Raw genomic sequence first — 22,245 nt, 5'->3', positions numbered from 1 at the left:
AATATGCTGGATCTGGAAAGACCATCTGCACATAAAATGCACAGTCAGCATTGGAAACATAGTTTCTCTACTCTTAAGTGGCTTTTGTTTTCAATGTACAGAGCAAATAGCACATTGGACCATCAATAATAACAATAATAAACTTTATTCTTATACCCCGCCACCATCTCCCCGGAGGGACTTGGGGCGATTTACACAGGGACAAGCCCGAACAACATAACATAGCATTACATGTATAAAATTTAACAGCAATGTAAAACATTCCAACAATAAAGAAAAAACGACATAACAAGACAATTACTTTAAAAGCCTGAGCATCAATTTTGCACATGGCAAAAGGTGACTAGTGCAGAGCTCAAGGGTCTATAGATATGACAAATGACACTCCATGTGTCAAGACAAACTTGCTAACGCCTAACTGTGTTGGCAAGGGATGCAGAGGATGCACACAGAAATTTGGAATATTCATCTTTGGACTATCCTCTATGTTGATTGCTTATTTCATAAAACAAAGGTCACTATCATTTGTTGTGCAATGTGAAGTTTGAGAGATTTCAGTATCAATTCAGTTGCCTTTCTAAGAGGACACCGAATATGAGATTTTTCAAAGGGAAAGCCCTGGGGCTGGGTTGTTGATGTCTTTGTGATTAGTGATCCTTAACTAAAAATCCCAGCAAGCCAATGAGAGGGAACCAGGGAAGTTAAAATGGCATCAAAGTGTTTTTGTAGAGGGATATTTAGGCTAGGCTTTTAGCTATCTAACATGGCATAGGAGACCTGTATATTGACACTGTAGAGTATTGCTGTTTGACACTAACTTTAACTGTCATGGATCAATGCTATGGGAATACTGGGAGTCGTAGTTCAGCAAAGGTCTTTTGCCTTCTCTTCCAAAGAGTGCTGGTACCTCATTACCAAACTACAACTCCCAGGATGCCATTGCATTGAGCCATGGCAGTTATAGTAGTATCTAATGGCATTCATTCAACAGGGTGAATGCATCCTGATTCATACCGTGTTTTCCCAAAAATAAAACAGTGCCTTATATTAATTTTTGCTCCCAAAGATGCACTAGGTCTTATTTTCAGGGGATATCTTATTTTTCCACGAAGAAGAATTCACATTTATTGTTCAACAAAAAATGAACATTTATTATATACTGTACAGTAGTTGTCATCACAAACCAGCATAACCAGACAAACTGTGAATCCTATCAAGAATTTCTTGTTACTTGTTTCCATGTACAACAATCTATGGTATGTACATTTACCAATCCTGCATACTCTAGTGTTCTGTTCAGCGGGCATGCTTCCAAACAAAAGCTTTGCTAAGTCTTACTTTTGGGGGGAGGCCTTATATTTAGCTATTCAGCAGAACCTCTACTAGGTCTTATTTTCTGGGGATGTCTTATTTTAGGGAAAACAGGGTAGCGGTCAGTATAAGCCAGTGGTTCTCAACCTGTGGGTCCCCAGGTGTTTTGGCCTACAACTCCCAGAAATCCCAGCCAGTTTACCACCTGTTAAGATTTCTGGGAGTTGAAGACCAAAACATCTGGGGACCCACAGATTGAGAACCACTGGTATAAGCAAATGTGGCATAGTGTTTTGAGCCCATGACTCTAGAGCCCAGAACTCTTCAGCAGAGAAGGCTCAAGACCTTGTTAAACTATAGCTCCAAGGATTCTATAGCACTGAGCCATGCAGTTAAAGTGGAATCAAACAGCATTCATTTGACAGTGTGGAATGAATGCACTCTGGCACAGAGACATTCAAGGCAGTTGACCACTTGTTTTGAAAGGGAGCTTCACCCTCCTGTTTCCTGTTTCAGAGAAACCGGGCACCTGCCCTAAATCTCCATCAGAGTTGATGACCATCTGCCTTGTCTCCTGCGGCAGTGACTGGGAATGCCCTGAGAAGGCCAAGTGCTGCAGTTACGGCTGCCATGTGCAGTGCGTGAATCCTTACTAAGGTAAGAAGGATGTGTGTGTGTGTCTTTGTGCGTTTGTGTCTATGCATATGCCTGGAACCTGGGCAAGAAGTGTACTGAATGATTCTTCTTCAGGATCCCTGATCTTCAAAGACCTGATAGCTATTTAATTTTTCTGATTTGTGAAAGAAAGAATGTGTGGTTTCATTTCTATTGATTTGCAATTGCTTATCCAGCCCAACCGAAATTACGCTTCCCAATGGCTCTTCATTAGTGTTGTGCATTTGTATGGAATTGCTATTCGTTTTGTGTAGTTTCATTCGTATTGTCTCATTTTCGTATTTGTATCCCGCTAACAAAAATGAGCCGCCTATACTACACAAATTTTCATCTCGCTAAGGAAAAACATGAAAATTTTTGTGCCATTGGCAGCAATGAGAGGGCTTCAGGGACTCGCCTCCTGCTCAAATTTAGGGCTAGAGGGGTGGAAATTGCCACACACGGAGGGCATATTGACCCCTTTTAGCCCACCAACTTTTAAAACGTGTGCATCTTCCCCCAATTCTTAGCGATTTCTTTTCCTTTTTAGAAATAAAATCCCCTATATTCAATTTTCCTCCCAGCTGGCCCAGCCCTCTTAACTTTTGCAGCAGCAGAAGGAAGGCCAGGGGAACTGCCAACCAGCCAGTCTTAATCTCCCCCCCCAAAAAAAAATCCAAATTGCCCAGTAGTCCCAACTTAATGCCCTCACCAGAGGCAAGAAGGCATAAGGCAAGCCAGCCACGGCTAAGCAAACTGCCATCTGTCGCTTCATGTAGATGAACGGTTGACACAAAACGACAGCACGAAGGAAACTAACAAAAAATTTCACGCACATCTCTACTCTTCATCCTGGAAAGAAGTGACCAGTTTAGTTGCCTTAAGGCCTAAAAGAAGGACTCTGTTCCCACAAAGAAGTTAGTAAACTGTGAGGTAGTAATGGATGTGTGTGCTAAAATGTTAAAGGAGCTCACACTGTTAGGTGAGAGAGAAACAATTCTCTTGAATAGTTTATCCTTTCATTAACATAACATCACACAGCAGACTGAGCCAGAGGTATGGGGGGAAAAGGAGATTGTGTTTAAAGACCAATATTGGCGCTCTCATTGTGTTACCCCTTTAAGAATGAGGCGCTGAGAAGCCGAGGAGATAGAGATACAACAGACTTTATTTGCAAATAGAGACCTGTGGGTAGAAGTTATGAAAGAAAGGAAGTGCCGAGAGGCAGCTCGGTTGAGGTTCTTATAGGTTTTGCAAGTACATTTCACACCTCCAAACATCCTTTTTCTCATGTCCCTTTTCCCTTAAATCTTGTCTCTATTCCCTATCATCCTCCCATATGGTACTTTTATCAGTTGTTTCTCAAAATAGTTCAAGTAAGCAATTTCCCCACAATTCCCCTGATTACAAATCCTTCAATATATCAATTACCATTTGAACCCTTTCCCTTCCTTTGGGGCACCCATTTGGTCCAATCAATCAAAATTAAAATATCATTCTTGTTTTGAACCTTCCTACATTTAAGACTTGCTTTTAGCTTTTATCGTCTTGCCTATGTGGCTTTTGAATAACTAAGGAAAGCGATAGGCTCTGCTTCTGCCATTTGGTTGTGTTTTCTTTGTTCTGCTTATATGAGCCTTTTCCTGTGTGTGCTCCTCATGGCAGACTCTTCTATTGACCTTTTCTAACACTAAGAAAACTAAGATTATTTATTATAATAAAAACCTAATCAAACCTCTGAGGATGCCTGCCATAGATGTGGGCGAAACGTCAGGAGAGAATACTTCTGGAACATGGCCAGACAGCCCAGAAAACACACCACAACCCTGAAATTCCACATCAAACTATTGCTATTTATTAATCAAATTAAATCAGGTCTGTGTCTCTTGTCCCCTTCACCAGAGCTAGTTAATCAAATAGTTGATTTCAGCACCCCCTTTAAAGCATACATTAGACCAAAATCTATTCAAGAGGCAAAACAAGATGCATCAACTGATCTGGTGTATTAAAATGAGACTTGTGCAAGAACATCGCACAGGTAATAAGATTGTTTTGCAGTATCTCATTCAGGAAGAATATAGTCCAAGAGGAGTGAGGAATAAGGTAGAGTCCTCTGTTTTGTCTCACATGTTGGTCACAACTCCACATGGGCCCAAAGCAGACCATGCTCCATGCATCATAGAGGAACAAATAGAAATATGAACAAAGAAGGAGCTTGCCCTTTTATCATCTTCAGACTTCAAAGGAAAATGGGGACATGCCTTCGGTCACATAGCCACCAGCCCAAAAGGAAGAAGGTACACACAGATGTGATTTGGGGTGTCAAATCACATGGTTAGTAGGGTTGTCCAAATATTCGTTATGTTTCTCGTTTCGTAATTATTTCGGATTGTTCTCGTTTTTTGAAACAAGTATTGAAACGTTTTCCCTGGGTGCAACTGGCAATGTAATTCGAACCATCATTGGCCCATTCTCTAATTGTTTCTTAAAATTTTTGTTAATTTTTTCCTTCCAAATTTTTTTTTTAATATTTTTAAAAAATTATTTTTTATTTATTTTTTTGTTTCTGCAACCTAACATGAATGGGAGCCTAGCGCAGCCTAACATGGCCGCTCCCTGGCCAATCAGAGTCTTCCATGATGGCTGCCAAAGGTGGGGGCTAGCGTCCTCCGTGTCTACGTGGAGGATCTCTATGAAAATCCCCAACTGCAGCCGATCCAAGCCATTCTGGGTTGGGATACCGAGGAGAGAGGGTGTTTGGTGCGCGCTGGGAAGCTGCTGCTTGCTTGTTTGGGGGAGAGAGGGCTAACTGGGGGTAGAGTGTTTCTGTTGTTGCTGGTTCGATATTGTGGGTTTTTTGGGGGAAATTGGCTGGGGGCTTGGGGCAGAGTCCTTGATGTGGCTGGCTTTAGGGAACTTTTTTTTTCCAAAGGACGTCTGCGTTCCTGCAAGTGCATTGCTTCCCTCCCGCTCCGTTTGTAATCCCAAGCCCCTGGGCTGAGTGTAATTGCAGCAATCACAAAGACACACATTGTTTTCAAACCTAAAGGGTACATTGGAAGAAATAGTTTCCAAAGGACGTGGGGCACCCGCCAAGGCATTGCTTCCCTCACGCTCCATTTCTATTCCCAAGCCTTGGGCTGAGTTTTATTTCTGCAATCACAAAGTCAGACATTGATTTGATTCAATAGAGGGTCCACAGCAATTTATAGTTTCCAAAGGACGTTGCCAATCCTGTCAAGGCATTGCTTGGCGTGTGCTGCATTTCTAATCCAAAGTCCTCAGCCAGAGTTTCATTTTTGCAATCACAAGGTCAGCCAGTGGCACCATTGATCAAAAGGTTCAAAGGCAATTTATAGTTTCCAAAGGACAGTGGCACTCCTGTCAAGGCATTGCTTGGCGTGTGCTGCATTTCTAATCCAAAGTCTACACAAGTAGAAGAGGGACTTTTACAGTGATAAGAACCCAATTGAAGGAAATAAGACTTTCAAACCAGGAACAGGTTTCTTCAAATATTGAAAAATAGTGTATTATAAAAAGTTATGAAAATTCGCCAAAAATCATAGGAGACAGGAAACATTCTGCAATTTGTTGAGCAAAGAGTGTGGAATGTGTTCTCCCACTGTACCAAATTTGATGAGAATAGCTCAAGAAATGAGGGCGGGAGACCCCCAGAAAAGTCTCCCCCCCGGTTTCCTGTTTTTTGGCGATTGCGCATGCGCGTCCGCCATTTTAGAAACATTTTAGAAACATTACGAATTTTCGGAAATATCCAAAAATTTTGGGTGAAACATTAAGAAATAATTTCTACATCGAAGAGTCGGCACCCCCTACTTTAGAAACGAGAATTGAAACATTTTTTCCATCGATCGGACAAGCCTAATGGTTAGTAGCCAGCTGCAATAAATCACTACTGACCGAGAGGTCATGAGTTCGAAGCCAGCTCCTGACCATTAATAGTCCAGCTTGCTGTTGACCTATGCAGCCGAAAGACAGTTGCATCTGTCAAGTAGGAATTTAGGTACAGCTTATGTGGGGAGGGTAATTTAACTAATTTACAATGCCATAAAATCTCCTGCAGTGTGTGGAAGATGAGGAAGTACTCCATGAAGGACTCAGTGTCACAGTGGATGATGAAGCAGCAGTTCCCCTGTGGCCAGATTCGAGCATACCCTCAGGAAGCCGGAAGCTGGAATGTTAAATAGCCTCTGTGTCTCTGTCTCTGTGTGTCGTATGTTTATGGCATTGAATGTTTGCCACGTATATGTGCATTGTGATCCGCCCTGAGTCCCCTTCGGGGTGAGCAGGAAGGGCGGAATATAAATACTGTAAATAAATAAATAAATAAAACAAGCAGGAAGACTGGGAAAAACAAAGACAGGGACAGAGCATGCATGATGGTTTTTCTTCAACAGGTAGATTGGGAATTGGTTGACTGGCTGAACCCAAAGTGTGTTGCAATGGCTCCCCTTTCTTCAACATAGAGAGAAGTGACCAATGTGTCTGTTCTGGGTCTTTTGGCACTATTCAACCTTTTTGTCAATGACTTGGATGATATAATGGAAGGCATGCTGATCAAATGTGCAGCTGACACCAAACTAGGCGGGATAGCAAATACTCCTGAGAACAGGATCAGAATTCAATATAATTTAAACAGATTAGATAGCTGGTTCATCTCTCTCCCTCTCTCTCTTTCTTAGCAGCAAAGATTAAGAACCACTGGCCCTTTCTGATGAGAGGCACTGCTCCAGAAACCAAGGCAAAAATCAACTTGGATCAAGGACTTTGGCAGATGTGGCTCCCCTGGCATCTTCAACCCACCTCTTCTCAATAAAGGCATCTCATGAATTCTCAGGGGTCCTTTCCTTTTCCCTCTCCAGTTCTCTTCTCTTGCATTACGGTCCCCATCGTTTAAGGAGTGTGGCAGGAGTCTGACATTCTTTTCTTTCTTTCTTTCTTTCTTTTTTGCAGTATCTATATATATAAAAGAGTGATGGCATCACGGCGACCAACAAAACAACAAAACTACAGGCCCCGCAACCTCGAAATTTGACAACACAACCCATCATCCATGCCTCTAGGTTGATACAACAAAAAGAAAAGAAAAATAAAGTCCTAATTAGAGGGAGAGGAATAATTGTTTTTATCCAATTGCTGCCAGTTAGAAGGCTAAGCTCCTCCAACTTGGTCTCCTAGCAACCCAATAAAAAATAATAAAAAACACTAAAAATAATTAAAAACACTAAAAATTAATACAATAAAATACTATAATAACAGAAAATAACTAAAAATAATACAAGAAAATAATAAAATATAATAAATAAAAAGATAACTTACAATAAAAATAATTTAAAAATACAAATAACATCAAATAAAAATTACATAACAATTTTTAACCAATACCACCAGCACTTTGCCACAGCAACGCGTGGCCGGGCACAGCTAGTTATTTATAAAAGGGGAAATGTAAAGGATTTCTCAAAGCAAGGGGTTTAAATTTATGATTGCACCCACAATGCTTCTGGCAAAGAATCACAACTGTCCCATCCTCTAATAAGACACCAGAAATAGTCTGAATGTAAGAAAATATGTGACTCAGCCAACCATGTGCAGATACAGAATGGATGAGACCTGGCTTGACAACAGTCCATGGGAAACGGATCTTGGAGTCTTAGTAGAGCACAAGCTAAACATGAGCCAACAGGGTGACGGAGCCGCTTAAAAAGCTAATGTGATTCTAGGCTGCATCAATAAGAGCAAAGTGTCTAGGTAGTAGAGTTGTGCGTGGATCCATTTTTCTTTGTTATTGTTGGGAATGGACGAGCAGTTGAGCTCTAATCACCCTCTTTATGAGGTAAATTCCCATTAAAATAGCAGAGTAAAAATTGCAGCAGTGGTGAGACTTAAGCAGCGTGTGTTTTGGAAGGCCTCTGTGTCATCAGGAAGGCAAAGGGATGCAAAGTTAGCTTTAAAGTTTAAAAGCCTTTATTGAGGTAAAAAGAAATCCATTGATGGATAGAAAAGGTTTGGAGCTAACTAGCTAATTTATCCTGTTCTAATACACATAGATGGATTAAAATAAGAAAGATATAGATAGCTACATCTTGACTAATAGAGGACAGAGGTGCATCCTATCTGGAACAAAGTAGGAAGCTGGAATGGCGACCAAGCCTCGTGGGTCGCTTCTTCTCTAGGGCCATAAACATTCCAAAAGACCAAATTGGTGAAGTTATGTCAAAGCCCTAGGAGAGATCACATTTCTAGAAACATGCTTTGGAAACGGGGAAAGTATTCCCTCAATCTAACTCTATCTTCTATCTGACTACATTTAGACTTGAGTACTCCAGGATGAATCCCAACAGTTATATCCTTTCTTTCATTATCTTCGGGAGCACACAACAGGAAGCACCCTCCCAGTACAAAAATCAACTCAACACAAAAGCAAGCTGGAGCTAATCCCAGCCCCTCACCTGCTTTTTGTGAGTACCCTCCTTGCCATGGAAAAAGTGCATGTGTGGCATGCAGGCCCAGAAAGTGCGTATGTATGCCTGCAGCCGAGTGCCTTCTCTAGAGTAAAAAACAGATAAGAAGCCTCCTTAAAACACACACCTGCCTGCAGCTGAGCAGCTCTCCTCTAGAGTAGAGCTTACATGCCTAAAATGACAGGAATAATGTGTTTCCGTGGTGAACATGAGAGCCACGTTGAAATATCTGAAAGGATGTCATATTGAGGATAAAAGGGCCACCTTGTTTTCTGCTGCTCCAGAGGCTGGGACACAATGGAGCCATGGATTCAAATTACAGGGAAAAGAAATGCAACCTAAACATTACGAAGAACTTCCTGATGATCATGGCTGATTGATAGAGGAACTGGATGCTGTCTGGGAGTCCAATGTAGGCTTTGGGGTTTTTAAGCAGAGGCTGGATGGCCATCTGTTGAGAAGGCTTGGATTGACTGAAAGGACTTGGCTGGATGCCTCCAGAGTCCCTCCCAACTCTACGAGTCTATGATCCTACTCTAAGATTTTCCATTGAGAAGTATATCTTAATCACACTACCATTACATTTCATGAGGACACAGGCAACAACAGGTCTTTTCAATGTCCACTCATTTTTAATTTAAAAAATGAACTGCACTTTATAGATAACAGCATGCACATAAGGCTGCTTAAACCTTTCAGGTCATGTTGTTTGCTGCACTCTAGTGGCAAAAATACTCACCTGAGTTTTTTGCAACAAAGCAGTGTTTGTGTGCAGTTGACACAAATCACCTAAATGAGAGACACAAAAAATAGAGCAAAGAGAGAGAGACTGCTGGAGCATTCAATCCATAAGTACAATGGTCAGCGAAACATCCTGCTGAGAAGATGATGGGTCATTTCATGGTGCTGTGTGGAAACCACATTGGATTTTTCATGAGGTCCTATCCCAAGGGCACCAGATCCTATCTGATTTTGGAAGCTAAGCAGGGGCAGCATATCTGAATGGGAGGTCACCAAGGAATCCCAGGTGCCTTGGACCTATTTATTTATTTATTTATTTACAGCATTTATATTCCGCCCTTCTCACCCCGAAGGGGACTCAGGGCGGATCACATTACACATATTAGGCAAACATTCAATGCCTTTTAACATAGGACAAAGACAAACAACAACATAGCTCCGAGCGGGCCTCGAACTTATGACCTCCTGGTGAGTGATTCATTGCAGTTAATTGCACTGGCTTGCTCTCCCGTCTGCGCCACAGCAAAGGAGCTCTTTCAAATGAGACAACTGGAGAAATCACCTCTGAGGATCCCTGGTCTAAGAAAGTCCCATAAAATTCATGCAATGGGTCAGCAGTTATTAGACTATATTCAAATGGCCAAGAATGGGATTTCCCTGCATCTTGGCAGAACGGGGTTGGACTGGATGGCCCACGAGGTCTCTTCCAACTCTAGGATTCTATGATGCTATGATTAGACTTATGGATAGACCTAGGTTACTAACAAAACATTAATGTTTAATGTTTTTAATGTTTGTGTATATTTATAATTATTTCATATCCCGCCATGGGATGCTTGCCTATATATGTTGTGCTCTGAGTCCCCTTAGGGGTGAGAAGGGCAGAATATAAATGTTTTAAATAAATAAATAAAACACCATAATCAATTTATTATACGTTTCTTGGCCTTTCCCGCACTCTTATGGTATCAAAGTGCTTAACATGAAATCATCATCATCATCATCATCACCATCATCATTTAATTACTTATTAATCGCCCTCCATCCAAGATGCTCTAGGCGATTTACAAGATAAAATTGTAAAGGATAAAAATACATACATACAAATATGTCTTGGCTCTCATCTAGGGCAGCAAGGCATTCCATAAGGCAGGGGCAGAAACAGAAAAAGCTCTGCGCCTGGTCCTCTCCAAGTGCACTTCTCTAGGACCCGGTACATAGAGTAAGTCTCGTTGGGATGGTCGTTGCGACCTCCGATGATGGGAGAAGGAGAGACGGTCCCTAAGGTACGATGGGCCCTGGCCGTAAAGAGTTTTAAAGGTCAGAACTAGCATCTTATATAGACCACGGTCATCAGTTGGAAGCCAATGCAGATGCTGCAGCACTGGTGTGATGTGGCATTTCATGGGTGTTCTTGTGAGTAGCCTGGCTGCCGCATTCTGAACAATACGGAGCTTTCGGGTCGTGGACATCGGAAGGCCAACATACAGGGCGTTGCAATAGTCCAGCCTAGATGTGACCGTGGCATGGATGACTGTTGCCAGAGCCTCATCAGATAGATAAAATAAAATCTCTTTGAAAAAAGAAGAATCATCTGCATACCCATGCCATCACCACTTCTGTTTCCTGCCCTTCAACAGAGTGGACCTTTAAACTGACCATCCATCAGCTCTTCTTCTCACTGCTACAGGTTTCTCCTCCTCCTGCCAGTGACATTGGTAAACCTCCAGCCAATCCCTGCATGGATTCTAGCCAGCCTGCTTTCTCAGCCAATCAGTGGAAGGTGTGGGAAGTCTGAATGCCTGCCAGAACTGAATAAAACATCTTGTGTTTTCTGTGAATTTATGCTTGTGAACATTTGCTAGTACTTGCATCCCTTTTGGGCAAACTGTAATAAAGCTCTGTAGTTTGTATATATATATTAAAAAGGCTTTCTTTATGTCCATGTATTGGGGTCATTCTTCTGCAATTTCCATTTACAGTAGAGTCTCGCTTATCCAACGTTCTGGATTATCCAACACATTTTTGTAGTCAATGTTTTCAATACATCATGATATTTTGGTGCTAAATTCATAAATACAGTAATTACTACTTAACATTACTGCATATTGAACTACTTTTTCTGTCAAATTTGTTGTATAACACGATGTTTTGGTGCTTAATTTGTAAAATCATAACCTAATTTGATGTTTAATAGGCTTTTCCTTAATCCTTCCTTATTATCCAACATATTCGCTTATCCAACGTTCTGCTGGCCCATTTATGTTGGATAAGTGAGACTCAACTGTATTTGTTTTTTACAAAAATTAATTTCAGATCCTAAATAAAAAGATAATTAAACTAAGGGTTGTTGTATGTCTTTCGGATTGTGTGGCCATGTTCCAGAAGTATTCTCTCCTGACGTTTCGCCCACATCTATGGCAGGCATCCTCAGAGGATACCTCACAACCTCTGAGGATGACTGCCATAGATGTGGGCGAAGCGTCAGGAGAGAATACTTCTGGAACATGGCCACACAACCTGAAACAACCCTGTGATCCCAGCCATCAAAGCCTTCGACAACACAATTAAACAAAGCATTGTGGCAGGCTTATTGAGCTCGAAAATTAGCTTTCAGCAGAATGAACAAAATGTTACATTGCACCACCTCTGTTCTTTTTGTGCCTGATCACCTGATGCCTGTGGACCCGATGCAGGTAGGAAGGTTTCTCAAGAGCAGGGGTCCCCAAACTTTTTAAACAGGGGGCCAGTTCACGGTCCCTCAGACCGTTGGAGGGCCGGACTATAGTTGAAAAAAACAAAACCCTATAAACAAATTCCTATGCACACTGCACATCTCTTATATTGAAGTAAAAAAAAAGGGAAGAAATACAGCCTCAATGTTAATCATAATCATAATCTTAATAAAAATAATAAAGACGGTTGGAAGAGACACCTTGGGCCATCTTGTCCAACCCCCTTCTACCTTTGTGCACCATAAGCACAAGCAAAGCACCCCTGACAGATGGCCACCCAGCCTCAATGTTGTTAATCATCATCATCATCATCATCATCATCATCATCATCATCATCATCATCATCATCCAGTCCTAAACTCCGGGGAAGTGTTCAACTTGTGATTTTGTGATACAAAATCCAGCACACACACACACACACATATATATTGCTGTTATATTGTGTCTTTGTGCCAATAATAATAATAATAATAATGATAATGATAATAATAAAGAGGTTTGGAAGAGACCCCTTGGGCCATTTAGTCCAACCCCCTTTTGCCTTTGTGCACCAAAAGCACTGGCAAAGCACCCCTTAATAATTAATTATTAATTAAATAATGATTAAAATACCATTATAAACAAGCAAAGCTTTAGAAGGCGCGCAACAGGTGAGGGAGGAGGCGGGAAAGGTGGAGGGAGCCGCCATCATGGGGGCCGGATAAATGGCTTCGATGGGCCGCAGTTTGGGGACCCCTGCTCAAGAGTAATGAGTGGCCTCCCAGTTTCCCCTTAATCCAGGGAGAAATTCCCCAGCCAGAACCTCTCTCTATATATATTGGTGATTGCAGCCACCAAAGCTTCTCTGTTCATGTTTGCAAATGCCTTTCTGATTTTGAAATACTCACACTTGCATATATGTCCGTAAGGTGATATCTAGGAGATGGGCCCCAAGTCAAAACACGAGACTCCTTTATGTTTTGTAAACACATAACCCCAGGAGCGCAGTGTGTTAATGACCATAACCCCACGACCATCTGGCAAACAAACTAGTAAAATGTGGGCTAGACAAAACTACGGTTAGGTGGATCTGCAATTGGCTAAGCGAACGAACCCAAAGGGTGATTCTCACCAATGCGTCGTCTTCATCATGGAAAGAAGTGACAAGTGGAGTGCCACAAGCAGGGCTCCGTCCTGGGCCCGGTTCTGTTCAACATCTTTATTAACGACTTAGACGAAGGGTTAGAAGGCACGATCATCAAGTTTGCAGACGACACAAAACTGGGAGGGATAGCGAACACTCCAGAAGACAGGAGCAGAATTCAAAACGATCTTGACAGACTAGAGAGATGGGCCAAAACTAACAAAATGAAGTTCAACAGGGACAAATGCAAGATACTTCACTTCGGCAGAAAAAATGGAAATCAAAGATACAGAATGGGGGACGCCTGGCTTGACAGCAGTGTGTGCGAAAAAGACCTTGGAGTCCTCGTGGACAACAAGTTAAACATGAGCCAACAATGTGATGCGGCAGCTAAAAAAGCCAATGGGATTCTGGCCTGCATCAATAGGGGTATAGCATCTAGATCCAGGGAAGTCCTGCTCCCCCTTATTCTATTCTGCCTTGGTCAGACCACACCTGGAATCACACTGCGTCCAATTCTGGGCACCACAGTTGAAGGGAGATGTTGACAAGCTGGAAAGCGTCCAGAGGAGGGCAACTAAAATGATCAAGGGTCTGGAGAACAAGCCCTATGAGGAGCGGCTTAAAGAGCTGGGCATGTTTAGCCTGCAGAAGAGAAGGCTGAGAGGAGACATGATAGCCATGTACAAATACGTGAAGGGAAGTCATAGGGAGGAGGGAGCAAGCTTGTTTTCTGCTGCCCTGCAGACTAGGACACAAGGGAACAAGGGCTTCAAACTACAGGAAAGGAGATTCCACCTGAACATCAGGAAGAACTTCCTCACTGTGAGAAGGGCTGTTCGACAGTGGAACTCTCTCCCCGGGGCCGTGGTGGAGGCTCCTTCTTTGGAGGCTTTTAAGCAGAGGCTGGATGGCCATCTGTCGGGGGTGCTTTGAATGCGATTTCCTGCTTCTTAGCGGGGGGTTGGACTGGATGGCCCATGTGGTCTCTTCCAACTCTACTATTCTATGATTCTATGATTCTATGATTCTAAACCACTGAGCTGCTGAGCTTGCTGACCGAAGGGTCAGCAGTTTGAATCCAGGGAGTGGAGTGAGCTCCCACTGTTAGCTCCAGCTTCTGCCAATCTAGCAGTTCAAAAACATGCAAACGTGAGTAGATTAATAGGCACTGCTTCAGTGAGAAGGTGACAGCACTCCATGGAGTCATGCCAGCTGCATAACCTAATAATAATAATAAATTTTATTTTTATATCCCTCCCCATCTTCCCGAAGGGACTCGGGGCGGCTCACAACAGGGACAAGCCCAACAACAACACAACATATTTGACAAAAACTTAAAACATTTCAACAATAAACAGAATAATATGATGAACAATACATTAAAATCCAAGCAGATAAAATCAGAGTAATTAAAAGCGAACCAGTGGGGACAGGTTTCATAAAGTGCTATATCATGGACATAAGTAAAGACCTAAGAGGTGTCTATGGACAACTCCGGCTCTTCGGCTTAGAAATGGAGATGAGCACCAACCCCCAGAGCCGGACACCACAAAACTTAATGTCAGGGGAAAATCTTTACCTTTTTAACACTTAACATGAGCTTTATACACAACATATTTAATCATTTTATCCATGAAACAAAGTCTAAAGACACTGAACCAACAGAAAGAGAAGGGATCACTCTCTCAACCACTCACGTGGACAATTTTGGATTTTGGAGCATTTTGGATTTTGGAATTCCAGATAAGGTATCTGTATTTTTTAAAATAAAATTACCACTTTAGTAGAAAATGTATGTGCTGTGAATGTCATTTATCTGGATTGCAGCAAAGCAAATCATAGTGTTTAGATTAGCAAACTGTCTTATTGATACAAAGATTGAAATAACAAGTCCCTTGACTAGGGGTCTGACACCTAGATGTCATAGAATCATAGAATAGTAGAGTTGGAAGAGACCTCATGGGCCATCTGGTCCAACCCCTTGCCAAGGGGCCGGGCTGTGGTGCAGGCTGTTGAGCAGCTGCTGCAATAAATCACTCTGACCATGAGGTCATGAGTTCGAGGCCAGCCCATGGTGGGGTGAGCACCCGTCAATTAAAAATAAAATATAGACCCTGCTCGTTGCTGACCTAGCAACCCGAAAGATAGTTGCATCTATCAAGTAGGAAATAAGGTACCACTTATAAAAGTGGGGAGGCAAGTTTAACTAATTTACAATGTTGGAATGAGGAAGTGAGGAAGTGCCATCAGAGTGGATGATGAAGCAGTTGCTCCCCCCTGTGGCCAGAATCGAACATCCCCTCAGGAGAAGGTTAAATTGCCTCTGCGTCTGTCTGTCTGTCTGTCTCTGTCTTGGTTCGATGTGTTTATGGGCATTGAATGTTTGCCCTATATGTACATAATGTGATCCGCCCTGAGTCCCCTTCGGGGTGAGAAAGAAGGGTGGAATATAAATACTGCAAATAAATAAATAAATAAGAAGCAAGAAATTGCATTCAAAGCACCCCCAACAGATGACCATCCAGTTCCATTGTTCAAAAGTCAGCAGTATCAGCAATCTTGATGGGATTAGGTGATTCAGGTTTCGGAGAGAGGAAGATGGCATTGTCTTGGAAAAATAGGAGCATACTTGCAATCGATGGAAGGGATATGCCATTCATGAAGGTTGATTAAAATGTCCAAAGCTTGCGCAATTCTTAAGTGGTCTGGCTTAAGAAAAAGTCCATTGTGCTATTTTCAGATGATGATCGTGATAAGTCCATTGAGTAAGGATATGGGCCTGGGGCAGGTTTGTTGCACCTTGGCCAAGGAATGCTGGCCAGAGTTCACAACGGGGTCACTTTGCTTCATTTTATACAGGGATATGCTATCATAAAATGTAATAATAAATATATATATAAAACTAGCTTTGCCCAGCCACGCGTTGCTGTGGCTTATGGGAATCCTTTGTTGGCCAGGTGGAATAGCAGTGAATAGCGTTTCAGCCTCAAAGCCTGGCCGTTTTCTGGAGTAGCTGGAGCTTTTTGTTGTATGAATGTAGAGGCATGGATGAGGGGTTGTGCTGCCAAGTTTAGTGTTTCTGGGATGTGTAGTTTTGTTGTTTTGTCCTAGGCCGAAATTTCATTACCCTTCTATATATATAAAAGAATGATGGCATCAGGGCAGCGGACAAAACAACAAAACTACAGGCCCCCCAACCTCGAAATTTGACAACACAACCCATCATCCACTGCTCTAGGTTGATACAACAAAAAGAAAAGAAAAATAAAGTCCTAACTAGAGGGAGAGTAATAATTGTTTTTATCCAATTGCTGCCAGTTACAAGGGTAAGTTCCACCCACTTGGTCTCCTAGTAACCTACTCAGCCCAGGGGACAGGCACAAGAGTTTGGAGAGACCCTTAAGAGCCATCCAGCCCAACCCTTTCTACTATGCAGCAGGACACAATCCAAGCATTCACAACACATGGACAACGTATAAATACTATACAATACTATGCAGAGACATAGACCCCCTCTACCCTCACCACATTCACAGTACACAAACAACCAAATGCATACTAAACATAAAGACAACCATACAACAGACATTCAATACCACCACTACCTCAACAATTTCTCACCAACACCACCAGACAACGCCACAGCAACGCGTGGCCGGGCACAGCTAGTTTATATATATAGATAGAAGACACATAGGGGATTCACAAAGGAGGAGAAGAGATCCAGCATCTCCATTGTGTTGGGAGACACACGCAAGTTTTCATCCAAGGTGCTACAAGGGGCTTCGACCTCCCCTGCGCTTCCCTTGGGGGACATGATGAGGAGTTCCGGGGGTCTCCTGCAGCCCAGCAGGCAGGGGGCTTTTGGGGTTCCCTAGAACTGGGAGATGGTGCAAGGATTACAAGGGGTTCATGCAGGAGAGGGAAAGAGGGTCCCTGATACCTTGGGAGTTCATAAAAGGCGCAAGGAAGACACTTTGGATCACGTTGCCCATGCTCATTCATAAAAAGAAATTCATTCAAGAAAAAGGGAACCAATTTATCTGTCAGGAGAGGATCTGGGGTCTTTGCGGCAAAAAGCGAGATAGCAGTTCGTCTTAAAAGGTGTTCCGGAGTGAAATGGCGTTGGTCCGGTGTAAATCCGTGAGACGCAGTTACGGGGTTTTTGTCGGTTTCCGTATCCGTGGTTTGAGGGGACCTCATCCCCTTGTTCCCAAGCCGTGGTGATCTATGGCTCGGAAAGGGGTTTTTGGACCGTTTTGAGTTGCAAGGGAATGGTGCAGGAGGGAGCATTTGCAGACCTTGGAAGTGAAAGCACAAAGCGGATGTAATTCACTACTCTGGTTAAAATGTAGCGAGTGCAGGTATTGAGAGCGGCTGTGCCTAATTCGAAGTGGAAATACAGTGCTTCTGAGTGCCTGGAGCTAATTTGAAGGGGAAATACAATGTTTCTTTGAGTTTGTGAAACTCTTGGCAGAGATCAGCTGAGTGTGTCAAAGCAGTGTGAGTTCGGGGGCTTGCGTGCTTGACATCAAGACTACATTCATTTCACAGTGCAGATGCGCCCTTAGATGTTGGCATGGAGAAAAGGGATGGGATGGAGCTGCTTTCACATTGTTATATAGGGTAACTAGCTGTGCCCGGCCACGCGTTGCTGTGCCGTTGTCTGGTGGTGTTGGTGAGAAATTTGAGTTAGTGGTGGTATTGAATGTCTGTTGTATGGTTGTCTTTATGTTTAGTATGTACAGTAGAGTCAGGCCTCTCTGAGTATACAGCTATCCTTTTTCTATGTGAAAAAGATAAGCAAACACTCTAAAGGTTCCAAACATAAAAAGAGATGTGACATGTAAGGGAAACAGAAATAGTCAGGCCTCTCTGAGTATACAGCTATCTTCTTTCTATGTGAAAAAGATAAGCAAACACTCTAAAGGTTCCAAACATAAAAAGAGATGTGACATGTAAGGGCCACAGAAATAGTCAGGCCTCTCTTAGTATACAGCTATCTTCTTTCTATGTGAAAAAGATAAGCAAACACTCTAAAGGTTCCAAACATAAAAAGAGATGTGACATGTAAGGGCCACATAAATAGTCAGGCCTCTCTTAATATACAGCTATCTTCTTTCTATGTGAAAAAGATAAGGAACACTCTAAAGGTTCCAAACATAAAAAGAGATGTGACATGTAAGGGCCACAGAAATAGTCAGGCCTCTCTTAGTATACAGCTATCTTCTTTCTATGTGAAAAAGATAAGCAAACACTCTAAAGGTTCCAAACATAAAAAGAGATGTGACATGTAAGGGCCACAGAAATAGTCAGGCCTCTCTTAGTATACAGCTATCTTCTTTCTATGTGAAAAAGATAAGCAAACACTCTAAAGGTTCCAAACATAAAAAGAGATGTGACATGTAAGGGCCACATAAATAGTCAGGCCTCTCTTAATATACAGCTATCTTCTTTCTATGTGAAAAAGATAAGGAACACTCTAAAGGTTCCAAACATAAAAAGAGATGTGACATGTCAGGGCCACAGAAATAGTCAGCCTCTGCAAACCTTAGGATTGTATGATGATGTTGTTGTTATTATTATTATTATTGAGAGGCTGGGTGGCCATCTGTTGGGAGTGCTTGGATTGTGTCCTGCATGATAGATCGTGGGAGGTGTTCGCTGGCCCTGATTGTTTAGTGTCTGGCATTCCCGTGTTTTAAGAGTGTTGTTTTTTATTTGGTGTTGGGATTTTAAGCTTGTTAAAATATTAGGAGAGAGATTGTGTTGATTGTCATGGTTCATAGCATATATTTAAAATTTAAAGTATTAAAATGGGTTGGTTATTGTAGAAGGTTGGAGTGGAGATAAATGGTTTGGATGATGGGCGGGTGCTAGGACCCAGGGGACAGCTTTTTCCCATTGCCTACCTTCCCTGTTGCCGGCCGGCCATTATACTTTCTGTTTCCCTCCCGGGCATGGCTCCCGATGGGGCCTTGTGGGTTCTCTCCATGTGGAGGTGCGTGAAGTGATTTTGTGTTGTTTCAACCTTAAGGCGTGGATGATGGGTTGTGTTGTCCAATGTCGAGGTTGGGGGGCCCGTAGTTTAGTTGCTTTGCTCGGTGCCGCGATTCCATCACTCTTTTATATATATAGATAGAAACAAAATTCAAAAGGATTAGAAAACTGGGAACATTTGCTCATCAGTCACTGTCTCTAAAGCTGTTCTGCAAGCCTTCACCTTGCCAAAGTCACCTTGCCAAAGGGAGAGAATGTCCACTCTGTCCACATTTCTGGCTTCCTCCACCTTTCTGGAAAGCCCCACATTCTCTCCTTTGGTCCACTTTCTCCTGAAAGTCCCGGCTGAACCTGTTTGCAAGCATTTAAAAGAGCCCAGGTGAGCTGGAGTGGGCACTGGACCCCCAGCTCAGGCAAACCAAGACCAGCCAAACCATGCGGCCAGTGGCCTTCCTCCTCCTTCTGGGGCTTCTCAGCTTCTGGGCCGGACTGACCGTTGCCACCAGGCCAGGTAAGAGGACCCTTCACTTCCAGTCTTCCTGACTCAGATCCCCAAATTATATCTCCCACAAACTATATCTTTCTCAAGGAGATGTGGGCACCTGACCAGCTGAAATTAAAAGTCAGGATTACTGAATTTGTTTTGCAGGTCGTCATGGATTCTCCATTCCTCTCCAAAGTTTGCAAAAGCCATTGCATGCACCATGGTAATTGCATGCACCATTGCATGCAACATGGAGACACTGCATCCACCATGCTCATCACATGCACAATTTCACGCAACATGTTCACTTTGTGCGCCATTGCATGCACCATGGAGAGACTTCATGCACCATGCTCATTGCATACACCATTGTGTGCACCACAGAGACATTGCATGCACCATGCTCATCGCACACACCATTGCGTGCACCACCAAGACACTGCATGCACCATGCTCATCGCACACACCATTGCATGCACCACAGAGACACTGCATGCACCATGCTCATCGCACACACCATTACATGCACCACAGAGACATTACATGCACCATGCTCATTGCACACATAATTGCGTGCACCACAGAGACATTGCATGCACCGTGCTCATCACACAAACCATTGTGTGTACCACCAAGACACTGCATGCACCATGCTCATCACACACACCATTGTGTGCACCACCGAGACACTGCATGCACCATGCTCATCACATGCACAATTTCATGCAACATGCTCATTCTGTGCACCATTGCATGCGCCATGGAGACACTGCATGCACCATGCTCATCGCACACACCATTGCATGCATCATGGAGACACTGCATGCACCATGCTCATCGCACACACCATTGCGTGCACCACAGAGACACTGCATGCACCATGCTCATCACACACACCATTGCGTGCACCACAGAGACACTGCATGCACCATGCTCATTGCACACACCATTACATGCACCACAGAGACATTGCATGCACCATGCTCATTGCACACATAATTGCGTGCACCACAGAGATATTGCATGCACCGTGCTCATCACACAAACCATTGTGTGCACCACCAAGACACTGCATGCACCATGCTCATCACACACACCATTGTGTGCACCACCGAGACACTGCATTCACCATGCTCATCACATGCACAATTTCATGCAACATTCTCATTCTGTGCACTATTTCATGCACCATGGAGACACTAGATGCACCATGCTCATTGCACACCATTGCATGCCCCACAGAGACACTGCATGCACCAAGCTCATTTCATGCACCATTGCATGCATCATGGAGACCATTGCCTGCACCATGCTCATTGCATGCACCATTGTTTTGCCCATTCTTCTCTCTGAAAAACAACAGCAGATTGTGGCACTCTTTTCAGCATGATATTTCAAAGAATAAAGCTAGGAGAAGCCACTTCTGATCTGGGTCCCCTTCTTAATGACTTATTTTGCTCGTTCAACTTGAGCATCCCTTATGCTGTACTCCAAAATACCCCAAAAGCCAAGACTGGCTGAGAAAGTGACTCTCCCGCTTCCTGATGACTCATTGTACACATAATTTGTTGCGTGCATAAACTTACTTAAAATGTTGTATAAAATTACCTTCAGGTTCTATATAAAGAATATTTGAAAGGTAAACAAATTTCATGTTTAGATGTGGGTCCCATTTCCAGGTATTTCTTATAAGGAAAATATAATTCAAATGACAATAACGATAATACCAAGTCCTGCTTGTCCCAAACATTTCCGATAAGGGATATTCAATTCCTTACAGCATTATTTCAGTAGAAAACAATAGAAAAGCCACAACTCGCTGGCCTTTGGCTATCCTTGTGGCTGCCTTGGGAAATAATGTGATAGGGAATGTAATCCTGGTGGGTGCATCAACAATGATGACTTTTTCCCTTCTTCCAGCTCATTGCAACCTTCCTCCAGACTATGGAGGGTGCAGAGGATACGTAACCCGTTATTACTACAACCCGACTTCCAATAGATGCGAGACGTTCACTTACAGCGGCTGCACAGGGAATGGGAACAATTTTCAGTCTCAATATGCATGTCATTATTCCTGCATTGGTAAGTGGGGAAGAGCAGATGAATGCAGCTTGGTGCCATATAACTGCCATGGCTCCAAGCAATAGAGTCCTGGGAGTTGTAGTTTGGTCAGGCACCAGACCCCTTGGGTAGAGAAAGCAATTCAAAGTACCACTCTTGTGGTTTCCATGGCATTGAGTAATGAGAGGTCAAGTGATGCCAAACAGCAATCATTCTGCAGTAGAGACACAATGAAGCCATAGATTGCAGGAAAAGAGATGCCACTTGAATATTAAGAAGAAAGTTCAGAGAGTAGTTCAACAGAGTAATTAACCGACTCAGAGTCTGGTGAGTCTTCTTCTCTGGAGGTTTTGGTCCAGAGGATGGATGGCCATCTGTCTGGAGTGCTTGGAATATATATTTGTGCATGGCAGAAGGGGGTTGGACTAGATGGCCTCTGGGATAACCTGCTAAATCATACAGTTCATCCATCCATCTATAAAACTTGTTACATCGTGGAAGATGCTGCTGCCTGAGGATCCAGTGGAGTCTCCTTTTCTGGAGACTTTGAAGCAGAGGCTGGATGGCCATCTGTTGGGAGGGCTTGAATTGGGTGTTCCTGTGTGGCAGAATGGGGTTGGGCTGTGTGGTCTTTGGGTGTCTCTTCCAACT

At 43.0% G+C, this 22,245-nt stretch overlaps 1 protein-coding gene across 1 annotated transcript in view; it reads left to right on the top strand.

Moving 5' to 3' along the window:
* Nucleotides 1–22,245, top strand: part of LOC103280508 (papilin) — a 74,814-nt gene that overhangs the window by 12,062 nt on the left and 40,507 nt on the right. The window contains exons 7-9 of the mRNA XM_062979793.1: nt 1,828–1,952; nt 19,422–19,560; nt 21,265–21,677. Of these exons, the coding sequence (XP_062835863.1) occupies nt 1,828–1,952; nt 19,422–19,560; nt 21,265–21,677 (677 nt within the window). The remainder of the gene's footprint in view (nt 1–1,827; nt 1,953–19,421; nt 19,561–21,264; nt 21,678–22,245) is intronic.

The sequence above is a fragment of the Anolis carolinensis genome, chromosome 4 (assembly GCF_035594765.1).
Source record: "Anolis carolinensis isolate JA03-04 chromosome 4, rAnoCar3.1.pri, whole genome shotgun sequence".
In the NCBI taxonomy this organism is placed as follows: Eukaryota; Metazoa; Chordata; class Lepidosauria; order Squamata; family Dactyloidae; genus Anolis; species Anolis carolinensis.
The sequence above is the reverse complement of the archived record's forward strand: the minus strand, read 5'-3'. Positions and strand labels throughout refer to the sequence as shown.